The sequence below is a fragment of the Drosophila biarmipes genome, chromosome 3R (assembly GCF_025231255.1).
Source record: "Drosophila biarmipes strain raj3 chromosome 3R, RU_DBia_V1.1, whole genome shotgun sequence".
NCBI lineage: Eukaryota > Metazoa > Arthropoda > Insecta > Diptera > Drosophilidae > Drosophila > Drosophila biarmipes.
The window spans coordinates 24,172,536-24,187,569 of record NC_066616.1 but is presented as its reverse complement, the minus strand read 5'-3'; the positions used below and the strand labels follow the sequence as shown (position 1 = coordinate 24,187,569).

General features: G+C 45.0%; 1 protein-coding gene across 3 annotated transcripts; it reads left to right on the top strand.

The window, feature by feature from the left end:
- The first annotated feature begins 461 nt into the window (after window positions 1-461).
- LOC108024691 (DNA-binding protein D-ETS-4) lies at window positions 462-13,207 on the top strand. 3 transcript variants are annotated; one of them, XM_017094768.3, is made up of 5 exons: window positions 462-1,077; window positions 8,094-8,889; window positions 8,957-9,117; window positions 10,889-11,048; window positions 11,506-13,207. In XM_017094768.3, the coding sequence occupies exons 1-5, from the start codon at window positions 1,039-1,041 to the stop codon at window positions 11,916-11,918; spliced, it is 1,569 nt and encodes a 522-aa protein (XP_016950257.1). In that variant the 5' UTR covers window positions 462-1,038; the 3' UTR covers window positions 11,919-13,207. The 3 variants fall into 3 exon arrangements, with proteins under 3 accessions (XP_016950257.1, XP_016950259.1, XP_016950258.1); XM_017094770.3 differs by lacking the exon at window positions 462-1,077 and adding an exon at window positions 7,077-7,401; XM_017094769.3 differs by lacking the exon at window positions 462-1,077 and adding an exon at window positions 7,078-7,322.
- The last annotated feature ends 1,827 nt before the right edge of the window (window positions 13,208-15,034 follow it).

The window sequence follows — 15,034 nt, the reverse complement described above, 5'->3', positions numbered from 1 at the left end:
AAAAACTGTGAAATTGTCGTTGTCCAATGAAATATAAATGTCAAACGAAATTGTATTTCTCCACCCGGCTGCAGTACATTTCTGCTGGCGGCGTCTCCGCGACTTCTGCAACTTATGCAACGGAAGCGGAAATGATAATGCAGTTGACGTGCATCGGCCAGGAACGTTCTTGTTTCCTTGCCTTTTTTCCATTTTTTTCTGTTGCTCCTTTGTCTGTGGGCGTGGCTGCGGGCCATTCAATCACAGTGGCTGCAACTTGGCCCAGTTGTGTGTGTCACTTTATGCGAGCCAATAAATTTCATCTGGCCATTTGGGAGTCTGGAAATTGATGGACTTTTGTTTGGCACCGCCGATAGTGCGGTGATGGCTGAATGGCAAAGCTTGGCGCGCACAGAGCTTCCCAACCAGTTTGGCGGCTCAAAAGCTCCGCGCATGAGGTAAGCGGACCGATCGCGGCACGTACCGCTCGCAGAATCGAGCGTGAAGACTTGGCGAACGGTCGACGAGCGGATCGAAACATATATGCACACATTCACAAGATAGAGACAGAGAGACAGTGAGCGAAAGAGCGAGCAACAAGTTTGCCAGTGGAAATTTTAGTAACGAAATGCAGTGAATACCCGTCCGGTGAATGCAACAAACTGGCTCGAAAAAGAGCAAAATAAATCCAAGAAAAACGATAACAAAAACAAAATCAAAAACAAGTCGAAACTATTCGAAAACATACCATTATGAACACAAAGGCCGAGGCAGTGAAACAAAAAGCTGAGTGAATCTAGTTAAACATTTCGAAAAGTCAAAATCAAAACAGCAACAAGTGAAAGAGCCAGAAGGAGACGGCCAGAGCGGTGGACCGCGAGTGGGTACGAGACAGAGCACCAGAGCAGCGGAGACTTTCGCATCTGAAAGATTTGAATTTTGCATGCCGAGAGATTGAGAGCTGCGCTAGAGCTAAAGCTACAGATACAGTAGCTGCTAGCTGGCCTGAGAAAAAAGCACATATCTGCGAGATACCATTATTGTTATTACTGCTCAGAAATGGAGTACGAGAAAATGCTGTACATGCCAGCCAGTGAGGTAAGTGCACATAATGTATCTCGGTTCGTTATTTGTATCTCTATCTGGGCGAAAACATAGCCGTAGATGGAGCGCACTACATGGCAGATAGTTGATAACCTTTGGCCCGCCATTATCATTATCGGCCAGTAGAGGCGGCGGAATCAGTATCTTTATCTGTCGCCTGGCACATTATGCGCAGTTTTTGCGGCACGAAAGCTGCGGCTTTTAATTAGCTTGTTGCTCCAAGCAGCATCTCGTGTAGGCGGCAAAAGTATCTTTCAGTTCGCCTCCTCGCATCTTGCACTTGGCATCTCGCGACTGGGACTGCGAATGCGTGTCACTGGGTGAGAGTAGCTCCCAGTTACATTTTCGCGTTTGTCTTATGGCATTTCGCTTTAATTACAATAACAGCAATAGCAATAGCACTGGCACTGGCACTAGCACTAGCAATACCAGTAGCAATGCCACTGGCAACTTTCAAAAGATGCTTTCATTTTGCAAGAAGTGATTCTAAATGATTGTCAACTATGGCATGACAACAAACAGTGGCACAAACGCCGAGTAAGAGCTGCCATGTCGGCCTGCACTGGCATTTCACTCGGAAAGTGCATTCCAATCCAGCAGATACTTTTTGTTGGACCTACTTAGGCCCCATTGGCGACGACGTACGCAAGTCTTTGACGTTTGTCGCATCTACTTGCTTCATCTGCCAGCATTGCAATAAAAGAAAATACGGAAAATCAGAAAATCAGCAAAATACAGAAGAAAAAAACTTGTATTTACCATTTTTGATTGATTTGATGGAAATGTGTCTCCGCGCTTTTCCAATCGCTGACACAGAAGCAGGCGGCTCGGAACAGCGCTTAGAAATGCACTGCAAGATTGCTGATGGATGGCAAGATGGCAAGACTGTAAGACTGAACGACTGCCACCGGCAGCCACACTCATCTCTCATTATATTTATGGACATAATAAAGTAAATACTACTGCCAACAATTATAAATGCAAGCCGCTTTCGCAGCTCAGCCACACTAAGCCAAGTCGAGGCGAGTCGACGCAAGACGAGTTGAGTTGAGGAAAACTCGACATGACATAAATACTTCAACTTGTCAGGTTTTCTTTCCCTCAGCGCCAGGCCTTTCCATCGAGAATCCATCGAGAGTGGCATTTCTAAGTTCGCCCAGTCAAGGGCCCAATCCTATCATATTCTATTCTGCGCCATGCTATCCCATCCAATTCCATTCAGAACGACTGGTTATCAATCAAACCGATTATACAATAATAATCACTTTTTGGGTGTGGCTCCCTTCTTGGCCTTTATTGTGGCAAGTGCACTTAGCGAAATTGGTCTTTAGGGTCTAGGGAAAAATCTTTAAAGGAACTTTAGTTATTTCATTTCACTATCTATTACTATTTATATTTTAAACGTTGTTATGACTATGATAACCTTATGAACCTAAAATTATTTCTTTGTGAATTGTAGAAAATATACTTTCAAATGTTTCGATATATATAATTTTTATTATATTTATACTTATTCCACGATTATATTACATAAAAGAAATATTAATTTTTAAAGTCTGGTAGTTAAAACATATTTTATATTTCCTATAAATAAATTCAAAATCAGTATTACTTGTTTAAAAGAATGATTCTTTTTTAAGGAACTTGTTAGACAGAAATATATTTTTTTTAAAGAGAAGTAATACTTCTTCACTGTAAATGTGACAAGTAGATTATATATCGTTGGGACTATAATTATATTTTCCTATTTTCCTCAGTGTATTGCTAAAATATTGCCACGGCAGCCTGTGGTTGCGGGTCTTGTCTTGCGGCCTCAGCACTGAATCTCGCCTGGCTTTTATGCAAATTGAAATGAGTTGGCTTCGCAACGTCTTTTATACGGAATAATTGTCAGTGCGTGCAGTGCATAATGAGTGCAGAAGGGATTGGATTGGATTCGCAGGGTTCAGTGCCTAGACACAAGCGCATTCCTCTCGAGCCGGTGGGTGTGGGACGGGCCAAGAGTCCCGTCTCCCAGCCCGGACTGCACGGCCTGGGGATGGGCAGTAAGTGCCATTCCCGAGTCTGGCTGGCTTGTCCATCAGGAAAGTGTCCAAATAGTTATCGGCCAGGCAGGTTAATGTGCGGCATACTGAGTGGTGGGAGATCTTGAGAAGTCCTCCGTCGAAGTGGGAGCTTTAATTAATTTGGTTAGTCGCTGGGTTTCTCAAGCCGGAACATTCTGGGTCGTTGCAGTTGGCCCGGGCAGGCTGACAGACACTTGGCATATTAAGCAGGCTGCAAAGAATGCAGCATAATTGAAATGTTGCACCCATTCGGGATATTTATTAACCTTGCTGCCAGCCATTTATCTAGCATGAAATGTCGGCAATTAAATGCAATGCAAATAGCGAGGAACTGCACACCGAGTTACAGATAGTTGCCCCGTCACGAAGTGGCTGAAAGCAACGCCAAACTGCGAAAAAGCCAGGGATATAGATACCCAGATGCAGATACAAAGATACAAAGATACTGGAAAACAGAATAATGAGTGAAACAAACAGAAGGCAAACACAGTCAGCCGGGGCGATGTAAAAATAAGCAGAAATAAGTCTTGTCTCTTTGACAGCTTAACCCACGCATCCGAGAGCTGGTAGATTGTACGTGGATACTGCCGGGGGATTTGCCAGAGTATCTCTATCTTTGTTTCATATCCACGAACGTGTGTCTGTGTGCTTATGCTGTTGACAGCGCACTTCAGCATGGCCATAGCCCCGTCACCCTGGCCATATGCTACATGGTCTATGGCAGATCCAAGCCCTAAGCGCGCGAATAAAGCGAACATTCATTAAACAAACAATTGGCTGGGTGAGGGGTTGGCGAGGGGGTCAGTCTAAGTTGCCTTTTGCCAGCTCCATTGCCATAATGCGATTAGAACAGATTACCTGACAATTGTCGCCAGTTGCAGAACAACTGAGCTCCAGCCGAACACCTGAGGTTGAGACCGTGCGGCATTAGCATAGTTTGTTTATTTAGTTCAAAGATACATATAAATTAATTTAAATATCACCTGGCCATAACTCAGCGGCATGTCAGCGCACTCAAGGCCTCCAAAGCTGCAGTTGCAACCGTTTTTCCACTGCTGTTCTTTATAAATACCTGCCTTCCCTTCACTCCAGCCTTTTGTCTGCCTTGGATACCGAATAACGATTCGGTTTCAGTTCGAGATTCCGATTCTGATGCCGATTCTTGGGGCCAACCAAGGTCTCCTTTGTCTATGGGCCTGGGCGCGCCCCGTGTAAGATCTGGTTAAGTGGATTTATATTTTATATAGATCGGTCGTGAGTTCGCCTTAGGCGTTGGCCATTCGTTCCATTTATTATGCGAGTGTACGGCTATCTGGCTACATGGCTACCTGGCTATAAGGCGGGCTCGACAATAAGCCAGCCCGAGTGCTGGTGGTGCTATCTGATCGCAGCTTTTAATAAGGCTTTTGTCGTTTTTGTCTTAAAACGTAAACTTGATTTTATTATTAGGCACAGCCACAAGCACACACAATATAAATATCCCACATTCTTCGACAGCGGCTTCGACTTGTTCTAATGAATTTGATTTTGTTTGCTTTGGCCAGCCACAAAAATCATAAAACTTGTTTTTCTGTTGCTTTTTTGTGGCCTCGCCTCAAGTTGGCTATGTATATTTTCAATTTATTGCCAGAAAGACAGGGACAGACAGAGAGTGCGAGCGAGAGGGCTGAAAATCAAATATTATTGTTGCTAATTCGGGTAAGGGTTTTTCAATTTGCTGGCTCTAAAAGGGAAATCAAATCTGCCACTGCCTTTGACAGCGCCGCAAAATGTTTGCTTTTAACTTGGTCCATGTCTATTCGTCTTCATATCTGATTTCCACATCGCCATCAGATTTTGTTTTATTTCATTTCATGCCGCCCAGCTTGGCTTATTTTGTTTTGTCTTTTTTTGTTTGTCCATTCGGCTTTGTCTTTTGTTTTTGCTGGAAAATGAATTTTTTATCAGGCAGCTGGAATTTTAATAAATTCGGCATATTCGATTTATTTGCCTCGTCGTCTGTCTGCCCGTTTGAAATGAGTCAGCTTTGAAGTTGTGGCATTTCGGCAGCTCAAAATTGCCATAATTTAATTGGAATCGTATTCTTTTGGTGCCGGTGCGTGTCAGTCGACATGTGAATCTCTGATCGAATCAGATCGAATCGGATCTGAATATCCGATTGTGCGGCATTAGTCACTGCTCGTTCGTGTTCCTCGATAAGAGTTTTCATCGAATCGAGTGGTGCTGAGTACTAATGTATCCTGTTTGCTGTATGTACAAGTGGAAAGTCCAGAACTTATCATATTTCCCTTTCATAGACACCCACACCCGCACTCCGCCAAAGCCATATCAACTCTGCGCCTTTATAAAGTATCTTTTATAAATAGAATTGCCGGCTAAATGTGTCTATAATGGCGCTGTGGTTTTTCTAAAAATACTCGCACAATCCACACCTGACAGCCACTTGGCGAGATCCAAATCCTAATTGCTGCCGGGCTCATTGTCTCCATGTACCGCCTTTGACACCGGCCGCTCGGTGATCGATAACAAGCGAAAAACAAGCCGAAATTAACCATTTTTATGACGTCGATGGGTGCGGGTGCCCAACACTCTCACATGCTGGAGTCTTAGATATTATTAACCCCTCCGGCGTGGCCCAAACAAAAGCGTTTATTGACAGCCGCTCCATGTCGGACACGCCAATGAAATATTACCGGCCGAAAGCCAAAACGATTTGGCCACAAAAACGCCTTTTGTCCGCATCTCTTGGCACTCTGGGAACTCCGATTCTGTCCGAAAGTGCCGAGCTCGTTCTGTAGAACGAGATTTAATTAAAATTTACGAGTACAGCACATGATTCAGATCGCCGAGGTCTTTTGTTGTTCTCGGCCCGAAGCAGCAGGAAATCCATAGAATGGAATAACCCGAGTGATCTAATTCGCCAAGCGGCGAGGATGTGGGCTTGTCTAAGGGTAGGAGAATATGATATGCTGAATAAATCAAAGTCAGAGTGAGCGCAACAAAAAATGCAAATTCTGATCCCCTCGCAGGGGAGTATTTATTGGCATTATTTTGCAGTATTATTTAGTTAAAGACCTTTTTTTCGATAATTTATAGGGGTGTTCGATGGTCGTAAAATGTAAAGTGAGGCTAGTGTTTATTTTCAATCAATATTTAGAATTCCTACTTGGTAGAGTGTAAAAACTAGTTGACAATTTTGCAGCCTGTCTGGCCCTTAATGGACCATAAATGGCCCCGGGCAGCTCAATTTATTATGCAGTTTTTGCCCAGAAATCACCAGCACTTTTTTTTGTTATGGCCACTCGACTGAGTCATTCCCTGCAGCTGCTGAATCATGTCCTAGGTTTTCCTTGGTACTACTGGCGCATGAACCCCAAATAATGTTCCCCCGTATTCCGGTGAAGTACACGCGGCTAGATATCGCTCTAATAATATGCAGATTACGCAAGTTAATCGCCGAGTGCTAGGGCGAAATCGAAATGTTTGCGCTGGCAATTAGCGGGCAGGCGAGAAAAGCGAACTGAAATCACTCATACGCCCCGTTGTCGAACAATTAAAACACAGAAATTGTAATAACATCGTGACTAGTTAGAATTATGGCGTCGTCGACGACGACGTAGCGAATAGCCCACCGCCCCCTGAGGTATCTGAAAGTAGCATGTAGTCGGAAAATCCAGTATGAGCTGTTTTATTAATAATAAGCGCACAGCGCATAGCCATATTGACTGTATTCCCTTGCCTGCCGCTGCACTGAGTTGCTTAATGAAAAACCAGTTTGTCGGAGGTAAAAATTGGCAGCCTTCTTTTATGACGCTGCTGTGCAAATAAATATAAGAAAAAAAACGAAATCAGAAAACTAAATAAAATGCTAGTCCAGAGAGAGCCGAGAGATTGTGGGAGGCCGGAGGTGGGGAATTGTGAAGCCCACAGCCGAGAGAACGCTTCGATTTTGATCTAGTCATTGTTTGGCCGCTCGTAAAAAGCACACACGCCCCTCGTCTAGGGGCCTCTGGGTTTTTTTCCCTTTCGCAGCTGCCTTCTGTGGCGTCACAAGGCGCAAATCGCAAATCGCAGCTTGATAAATGAGAAAATCAATGCCACTCCGAGCTTAGTACGCCTCCTGCTCTTGTCTCGTCGGTTTCGAATCCACGCCATCACCGGTGGATAACTAAGGTTAAGCTCAGTCCCAAACTCAACTCAACTCAACCCAATCAGAACCGAATCAGAACCGAAAATTTCCATACTTTGTCAGGTAGGTGCTGCGAGTGCGGGCATTAGAAAGGCGGCCGCGCATACGCAAATTCCAGCTGGATGCGAAGAAATAAAACTAATTAACTTTCATGGGCGTGATAATTAAGACAGGTGGCCGCGATTTGGCATCGCCGATCGCCGGATAATTAGTGCGGCCCCGGCAAGATGGCGCCTGCCGTGTTTAGATTTGCAATTAGCAGCCTGGCCCCTCTTTTTGGGTAACTCCAATTCTTGTATGGGCACTGAGAGAAATTTCTATCTTTTTTTTTACTTTGAAAAGGCTAAGTGCTTACATATTCTTAAAAAAAATCAGGACTATGAAGTTTAAACTTAAACAATCATCGATTTCTCAATGTCTGCTTAAGGTTTTTACATTTGTATCTATCAGATAAAAATAAGTGGTAGCTACATTTTAGGAGAAGCTTATAGTTGCATTCCTATAAAGATGTTTTCTTTATTTTAAAATCTTAAGTTATATTAATATACTATATTTTTTTGGAAACAGTTGAGTTACTATGCCAAAGTTAACAAGACATTGAGATATCGTTTTAAGCAAATAAAGCTAAAAATGGTCTATTGAGCTCGATTTACAATTATAAACTAAAAAAAAAACAACTTAAAAAGAATGTTTGAGCTTTTGAGTTTTTCCCCAGTGTACTTATCTTCTTGACCACTTTCTTTCTACCTCTGCAGATGCCTCACAGTCCGCAGCTGAAGCCACATCAGTTCCAGGCCCAGACGCCGCCGGATCAGTACTCAGCCTATGCGGACAACTTCGACCTGTCGCTGCTGCCGCAGGAGTCCGCCCCCATTCCCACCACCGTCTTCCAGTACAACGCCCCCCAGATCAAGGTCGAGTGCGCCTGGGAGAGTCAACCCGTACAGCAGCAGCAGCCACAGCCACCCTCTGCTCCGTACCCCATCCCCTCCAGCCACCAGCTGATCCCGCCGCCCGCCTACCCCCACAGTGCCTACCCCTCGCCGCAGTCCAGTCCGCTGCAGTCGGAGTTCGCGGCCTACGGATACGGAAGATTTGGCGGTAGCTACGACAGCCTCAACAGCCCCTCACCCTCCCTGGAAGCGGTCAGCATCAAGCAGGAGCTGCACATCCTGCCGCCCTCTCCGCCGGAATCCAACTGCGAGACACCCTCCCCGCGATCCTCCTGCGGCGAGAGCATCAAGGCGGAACCCCTGGATGCGGACATCGAGAGCCTCATCGACCTGAATTCCCTGCTCCAGCAGCAGAGCCTACAGAGCCCCCAGAATCTGCAGTCCCTGCAGGACACCAAGCCGGATCACCAGCTGCTGCGAGAGTGCCTCGAGGACACCAGCTTCCAGAAGCGGCACAACCTGAAGCCTTTGGCTCTGGAATCCTTCATCGGAGGCTTGGCCGAAGTGCGCGGGGATTTTGAGCCCGTAATTTCCCTGGCCCTGGAGCATGCCAAGCGAGAGGCGGACGCCATCTGCGCGGAGCTGCAGATATCGCAGGGTGAGTGGGGAATACCCAAGATCTTTTACTTAGTTACTTAATATAATATTTAATATGTATCTCATAGATCCCAATGGCTGGTCGCCCGCCCAGGTACACGCATGGCTACGATCCACCTTGGCCCAGTTCAGATTGCCACCGGTGGCCGACTTGGAGCTGCACTTCTGCGAAGATGGAGCCGCTCTGACATTACTCAGCGAGGAGGAATTCGTGCGCCGACTACCAGAGGTAAGTCCAGCGTCTAAAGCAATCAATCACAAAAGATATCGAAAAGGTGGCAAAGAAATCTCTAGGGATTTCCATTTCAGTTGGCTTGCAGAAGTCTTGAAATTCCAACTACACTGATATATCCAGTTTTTAAAACTTTTTTTAATTGGAAGAAATTAAAATGTTTAGGCTTGTGGTTCGGATTTTGTTTTTTTGACCAACTGAGTTTATATTTTAAGCTTTATAGGTATACTGTGTGAACTGGTTGGATTTAATGGGAGCTACTAGATACATAAAGTATTAAAAGCCACTTTATTAACAACTGTACATTAGAAAGACTTGAGATCTAATCATGAACAACGGGTTTGAAATTAACGAATTAAAGAAAGGCATACGTAAATGCTAATTTTCAAGATGCTAATTTAATTATACAATTTATTTTATGTCCAACAAACCATCTAGTCATATTTTGAAAAAGATGACACATAAAAACTGTTCTGCTTAAATGGTCACAAGTAATGTGGCGAATTTTTCGAAATTCCAAGAAAAGCCAAGAAACCCACAATGAGATATTTCAATGACACCTAGAGTTCAGGTGGAAGCACATAAGAAGTGTGACTCAAAGCGCCAAGGCTTGTGTGACTTAACTGGGCGAGTGCCAAAATAGTTGGGCATATTACAAAATCGATCAGCACAAAGCAACGGGCCAATAGCCCATGGCACATAAAACAATAACACAATGCAAATGCCAATATTCGGAGAGGCCCAATCAATGCGATTGAATTGAAATTCGCGTACGGGCCGAAATCGAATGGAAATGGTTAAACAAAAAAAAAAATACAAAATAAAAAACAACAAAGAGCAAAACAAAACGAATCGAATCGAATCGAAACGATACGAAAACTAAAACGAAACAAGTTTCGTAACTGGCGTTGACGTCATGGCCTGGCAGCCAGAGCGGCTTACAGGCCCATTCGGAATCAGAAATCAGAAAGCAAGACGCAAAACTGAAGAGCCAAAGCTCGGAGCTCAGAGCTCAGAGTCTCCAATCTTCGGCACTCGAAAACTTGAAACCTGTTGCCAGCAATTAGGCATCTAAAACTACTCCACATCCCCATCCCATCGCATCCCATCCAGCGAGCACATGTGCTCGCGTCGAGAGTCTTGCCAAAAATATATCAATGATTACATTCGCCTAGGCTCGTTTGGGTGCCTTTGCTGCTTGCCTTTGCCACCGCAGAAGAGTGGTAGAGAGTGCAGTGGAAGGAGGCCAGAAAACAAAAGACTTAGGCAACGAACGCGAACGGCGAACGGCGAACGGCGAACGCGGCAACGAAATCGGAGAGCAGAGCAGTCCGTCGCCGAAGAAACAAAAATTAGTAACCGTGGTCATGGCTGTAAAGGTGAAAGAATGTGTGAAGGTTGTTTGGTGAAACTGCAGCACTTGGACGGATGATTACGAGCAGCTCGGATGACTGAAAGGGGGGGCTGTGTAAGAGCAGGGGTCGGGGGAGTGGCTGGACTGGCACTCGAACTGAGCCAACGACCAGCAACGACATTGCAAGGTGAAAGTAAGTCGTCGCCGTTGTCTCTGGTCGTGGCTACCACTACTACTTCTTCGACCACTACTACTTAATCGTCTAAAGCTTTTGCTCCGCGGAGACTGCACATAATTTATGCACTTCTCCTGGCCTAAGAATTTCCAATTGATATGCCGTCTAGATTGCGATCTGGCCAGGGATTAAGGCTCTGTACCCATTCGAAATGTCTCACTTTCGGCTTTCTTTTGCAGAGCGGGAGCACGCTGCACGCCCAGTTGGAGATTTGGAAGATGGCCTACGCCGACCAGGCCCCTCAGCTGGACCAGCACTCGCAGTCCGGAGCCGCTGATCTCTGGCCAGCCAGCTATGCGGTGCCCAATTTGGACCTGGACTACAACGAGGACAGCGAAGGTGGGTTTGATAGCTAAGAAAACGAAGGTTATTTGCATAGGAAGATAGGTATTCTAGTCTTTTTAAATTAATCACCATTAAAATTTGCTTTACATTTGGTACCTACCATTAAAAACAAAAATGACATATATATTTTTTTAAGTCAAATTTGTAAAGTGATTTACCATTGTTACTCTCATTTTAATTTAAATTAATACTTTCATTTTTGAGGTCTTTAACAACTAATTTAGTAGTTATTGACGATTAGTTTTAGCTTTTTGGTTCTGATTCGAGAGTAGGAAATATTTTAATATTTATAATGAAAGTTCATATATTTTTAGGAAAATAATAAGACTCATGGAAATATATTTTCTTTTTTTTATAATTTTCTCTTTTTATAAATAATGTTTTTTTTAAATATTGTTATTTTAATCAATTGCTTAAATATTGAAGTATTGACATTTACCTATCCCAATAGATGACGACGACATGGAGACAGATGCAGTGGTTACTCCTCTGACCAGCAGCTCCACTACGCCTCCAGCATCGACGCCCTCCAACGGCGGTACAGGCACGACAAAACGTGCCAATGGTGGCCGGACCGGCGGCGGTGGCTCCCACATCCACCTGTGGCAGTTCCTCAAGGAGCTGCTGGCCTCGCCGCAGGTCAACGGAACGGCCATCCGGTGGATAGATCGCAGCAAGGGCATCTTCAAGATCGAGGACTCGGTGCGGGTGGCCAAGCTGTGGGGTCGTCGCAAGAACCGGCCGGCGATGAACTACGACAAACTGTCCCGCTCCATCAGGCAGTACTACAAGAAGGGCATCATGAAGAAGACGGAGCGGTCGCAGCGGCTGGTCTACCAGTTCTGCCATCCCTACAGCCAGTAATATCGGCAATGGGCCAGTTGTTTAGTGCTAGTAGTAAGTGGTACCCCCAGACCGACCCACCCATCCGATCCGCTGACTATGCTCGACTAGCCTTGTGGGCCTAGCGAGTCTTAGTTTCAGTCCTTGTACATAACCACTCACAATCTTGTTAGGCACGAAGGTAAGTTCGTGCATCGATTAAGTTTGGCTCTAGATTAGGCTACAACCCTCGCCCGCCGGCGAAGGTAAGTTCGTCCGGGGGGCAGGGTTTTAAGTGACCCCCAGTTTCAATCGTAGATCTAACTCTGATCCCGCAGAGCAGCTGGTCATTCGGCTGCACCTGCGCATGTTTGACTTACCGGCGACATCTTTATTCAACTGCTGTCAGTCCGTGCGAAGGATAATCAGCTGCCAGGATAAGGTCCTGTGGCTGGGAGAGGTGTCCTCTGGGCATGGACCGCCATTAGTAGTCCGAGGCGAAATTGGCACCTGAGGTCCTGGCATCCAAGGCATCACTCCATCAAAAACAGTCACTTTTGAAGGACCCACCTGAGCAGGAAGAGAATCCCTCGCTGGCAGCATGAAGGTGTCGAGGTAATTTTAGGAACCATATATCTATGATATATCAAAAGTAAGTTCTATGAACAACTTAATAAGCGAACAAATGTTAAATAGTAGTCGTAAGGCGCCTCGATTAGCCATTAGTTTCTTCCTTGAAAGTTTTTTCTCTTCTCCCACAAGCAAACAAGTTAAAAATCTTTCGACCTCGTCCGTTTTTATCAACCATACAAACTATAACTTTATCTCATAAATTTATGAATTATTTATTCTTTACCGGGTGGCGGTTCAATTTAGACATATTTCGTTTCACTTTATTTTGATTATTATACGCAATTAGCATAATTCGTGCATAATTTTCTCTAGTTTCGTTTATGTGACGGGTAGCGAGTTTAAGTTAATTTTAATATTTATTCGCTGGCCCAGCCGTGCGCTCAAATTATGGAAAGTCAATTATTTTCGCTGCTATTTGCATTACCATTAATGCAGGCGCTTTAATTGAATTATTCAACGGCCAATTGGCTGCTTGGCTTATTTTGTTAACCAAATAGAACAGTTACCGTTTATACGAAAATATTTATACGCATATATACCACACCTAATTAGGACATTGCAACTAGATTTATGCACTTTACACTTTTTACGACACATGAAATTATTTATTTATTTATTCAACTAACATATTGTCATGCTACACTATCAGATAAAAATAAAAAATCACTGCAAAAAAAAGGAGAAAAATGGAATAACAATTGCCAATTACGGGTATATTTACACGAAATCAGTGTGGGGATTTTTCCATCGAAATTGAAACTGAAAACCATTGCAGTTTTCGCTGTAATCGGAGAGCTGCCCTTGTGCAGCCAGCAAAACATTTTAGATTGCCCTGTCAGTCGGTCGCTGCATTCGTGTGTGACCGATGCGATTTTCAATCAGCGGAAACTGCTCCTGGATCTGTGCAAAAATCATCGATGTATGGACGCGATGCCATGCAAAATCGGTACCCAGATTATCGAGGCCCTATATTAAGTTGCTGCCTTCACAGGGATTAATTTAATGCGCCCGAATGGTTTTATCGTCTTTGTTGTCCCACGACCAGGGCCCAAAACTCCAGCTCCAGCTCCAGCTCCACTGCCACTGCCAGTGCCATCGCCGTCGCCCTCTTCATTTAAATACTAAATCGCATTAAATGCCATCAAGTGGAAAATTCCCAAAAGCAATAAATTCATTCCATCCAGCCGCCGCCGCTGGAGCTCTCACTTTTTGAGTGAAAGGCATAGCTCCACTCGGCGCTCTCGACAATATTTGCATTATCCAGGAGACGGCGGGACTCGGCTGTTTATCCTGAGCCGGCAGCCTTGCCTTTCTCTTTGTCTTCTGGGCCAGGTCCTTCTCATATTTCCGCCCCCCCCACACCAACCCATGCCATCTTGGAGGAAAACTACAAAGACAAATATTTAATTGAATTAGTGCAGCAAGCGTTAAGCTGACGCAGACATTGTGCAAGGCCACGCCCATTCCAGGGTTTTAAATTTGAATTTCGAGTTTGATTCATCAACAGGTTCGTTACCGCTCGCAGGCTTAAGATATGCGGCAAATTGGGATTTGCGCCGCCTTCCTGCCGCAAACGTTATCCTTTGGCCATTCGACAGGCTGCTCACTTGGCCGAAACCATTCTTATGTTAATTTGTCAATTCCAGAAGGCAGAAAGAAGGACCAGCCAGCCAGCCACCCATTTATTTTCTACATATTTTGATAATTACGTCTCCGCCCAGTTAGTTAGCCCTTTTTAAGCCTTCTTCCCTCGGAGCCTGTCAATTTGCCGTTTAAAAATAGCCACCAGCCACTGGGCTTTCGGCTGGCCGCCCTGAAACCACCCTTGAAAACCCGGGGTCATAAACGGAGACATTTTGCGCGCATTGTTGAGCTGGAAGGCCTTCCACCTTTAATTAGCATAATTGGCGACACTGAAGCGGTGCCGCCGTCGACGAGCCATCAAAGCTTTATGAATGTGCTCAAAAGCCAAGCCGCAGTGGCACAGAAATATTCGCTGCTAATTAAATGTTGGGCCTAATCAATTAAGAACGCAAACCCGTTCACTGGACAACGTGGCAAAAATGGGGGAAAAGAATTAAACCAGCAGATGAGCAACCGAAAGGCGGAAAGGAAATGCCCAGGTTAAGGTTTAAATTTTACATTAGACTAATTCAGGACGTAAATTGCCGAGTGTCTGGGCTGCATACCAAAGTCCGTGGGCCTCGTTCCCATGCTCATCCTAAGGTAAGTGAAAATTCAATTTAAATTGATGTCGACTGGTTGGGGGCGGCAGCAGGAGGCAAGGAGGGTGTATGCCATTTAAGTTAAGTACCCTGGCCACATACTCACCCAACGTAAAATGGCTAACAAGTGGCCGGGCATTTGGGTCCTGTGGCCACACGACTGCCCATGACTGCGAAATCAGCGCCGGCAGCCGCCAAAACAGCAACATTTTTAAAAATTCATAAAAAGGCCTTAGTCAGTGGGGCAGACAGCGGCCACGGCGCCTTTGGTTGCGGTCGTGTATTCCGGGTACTCCAGGT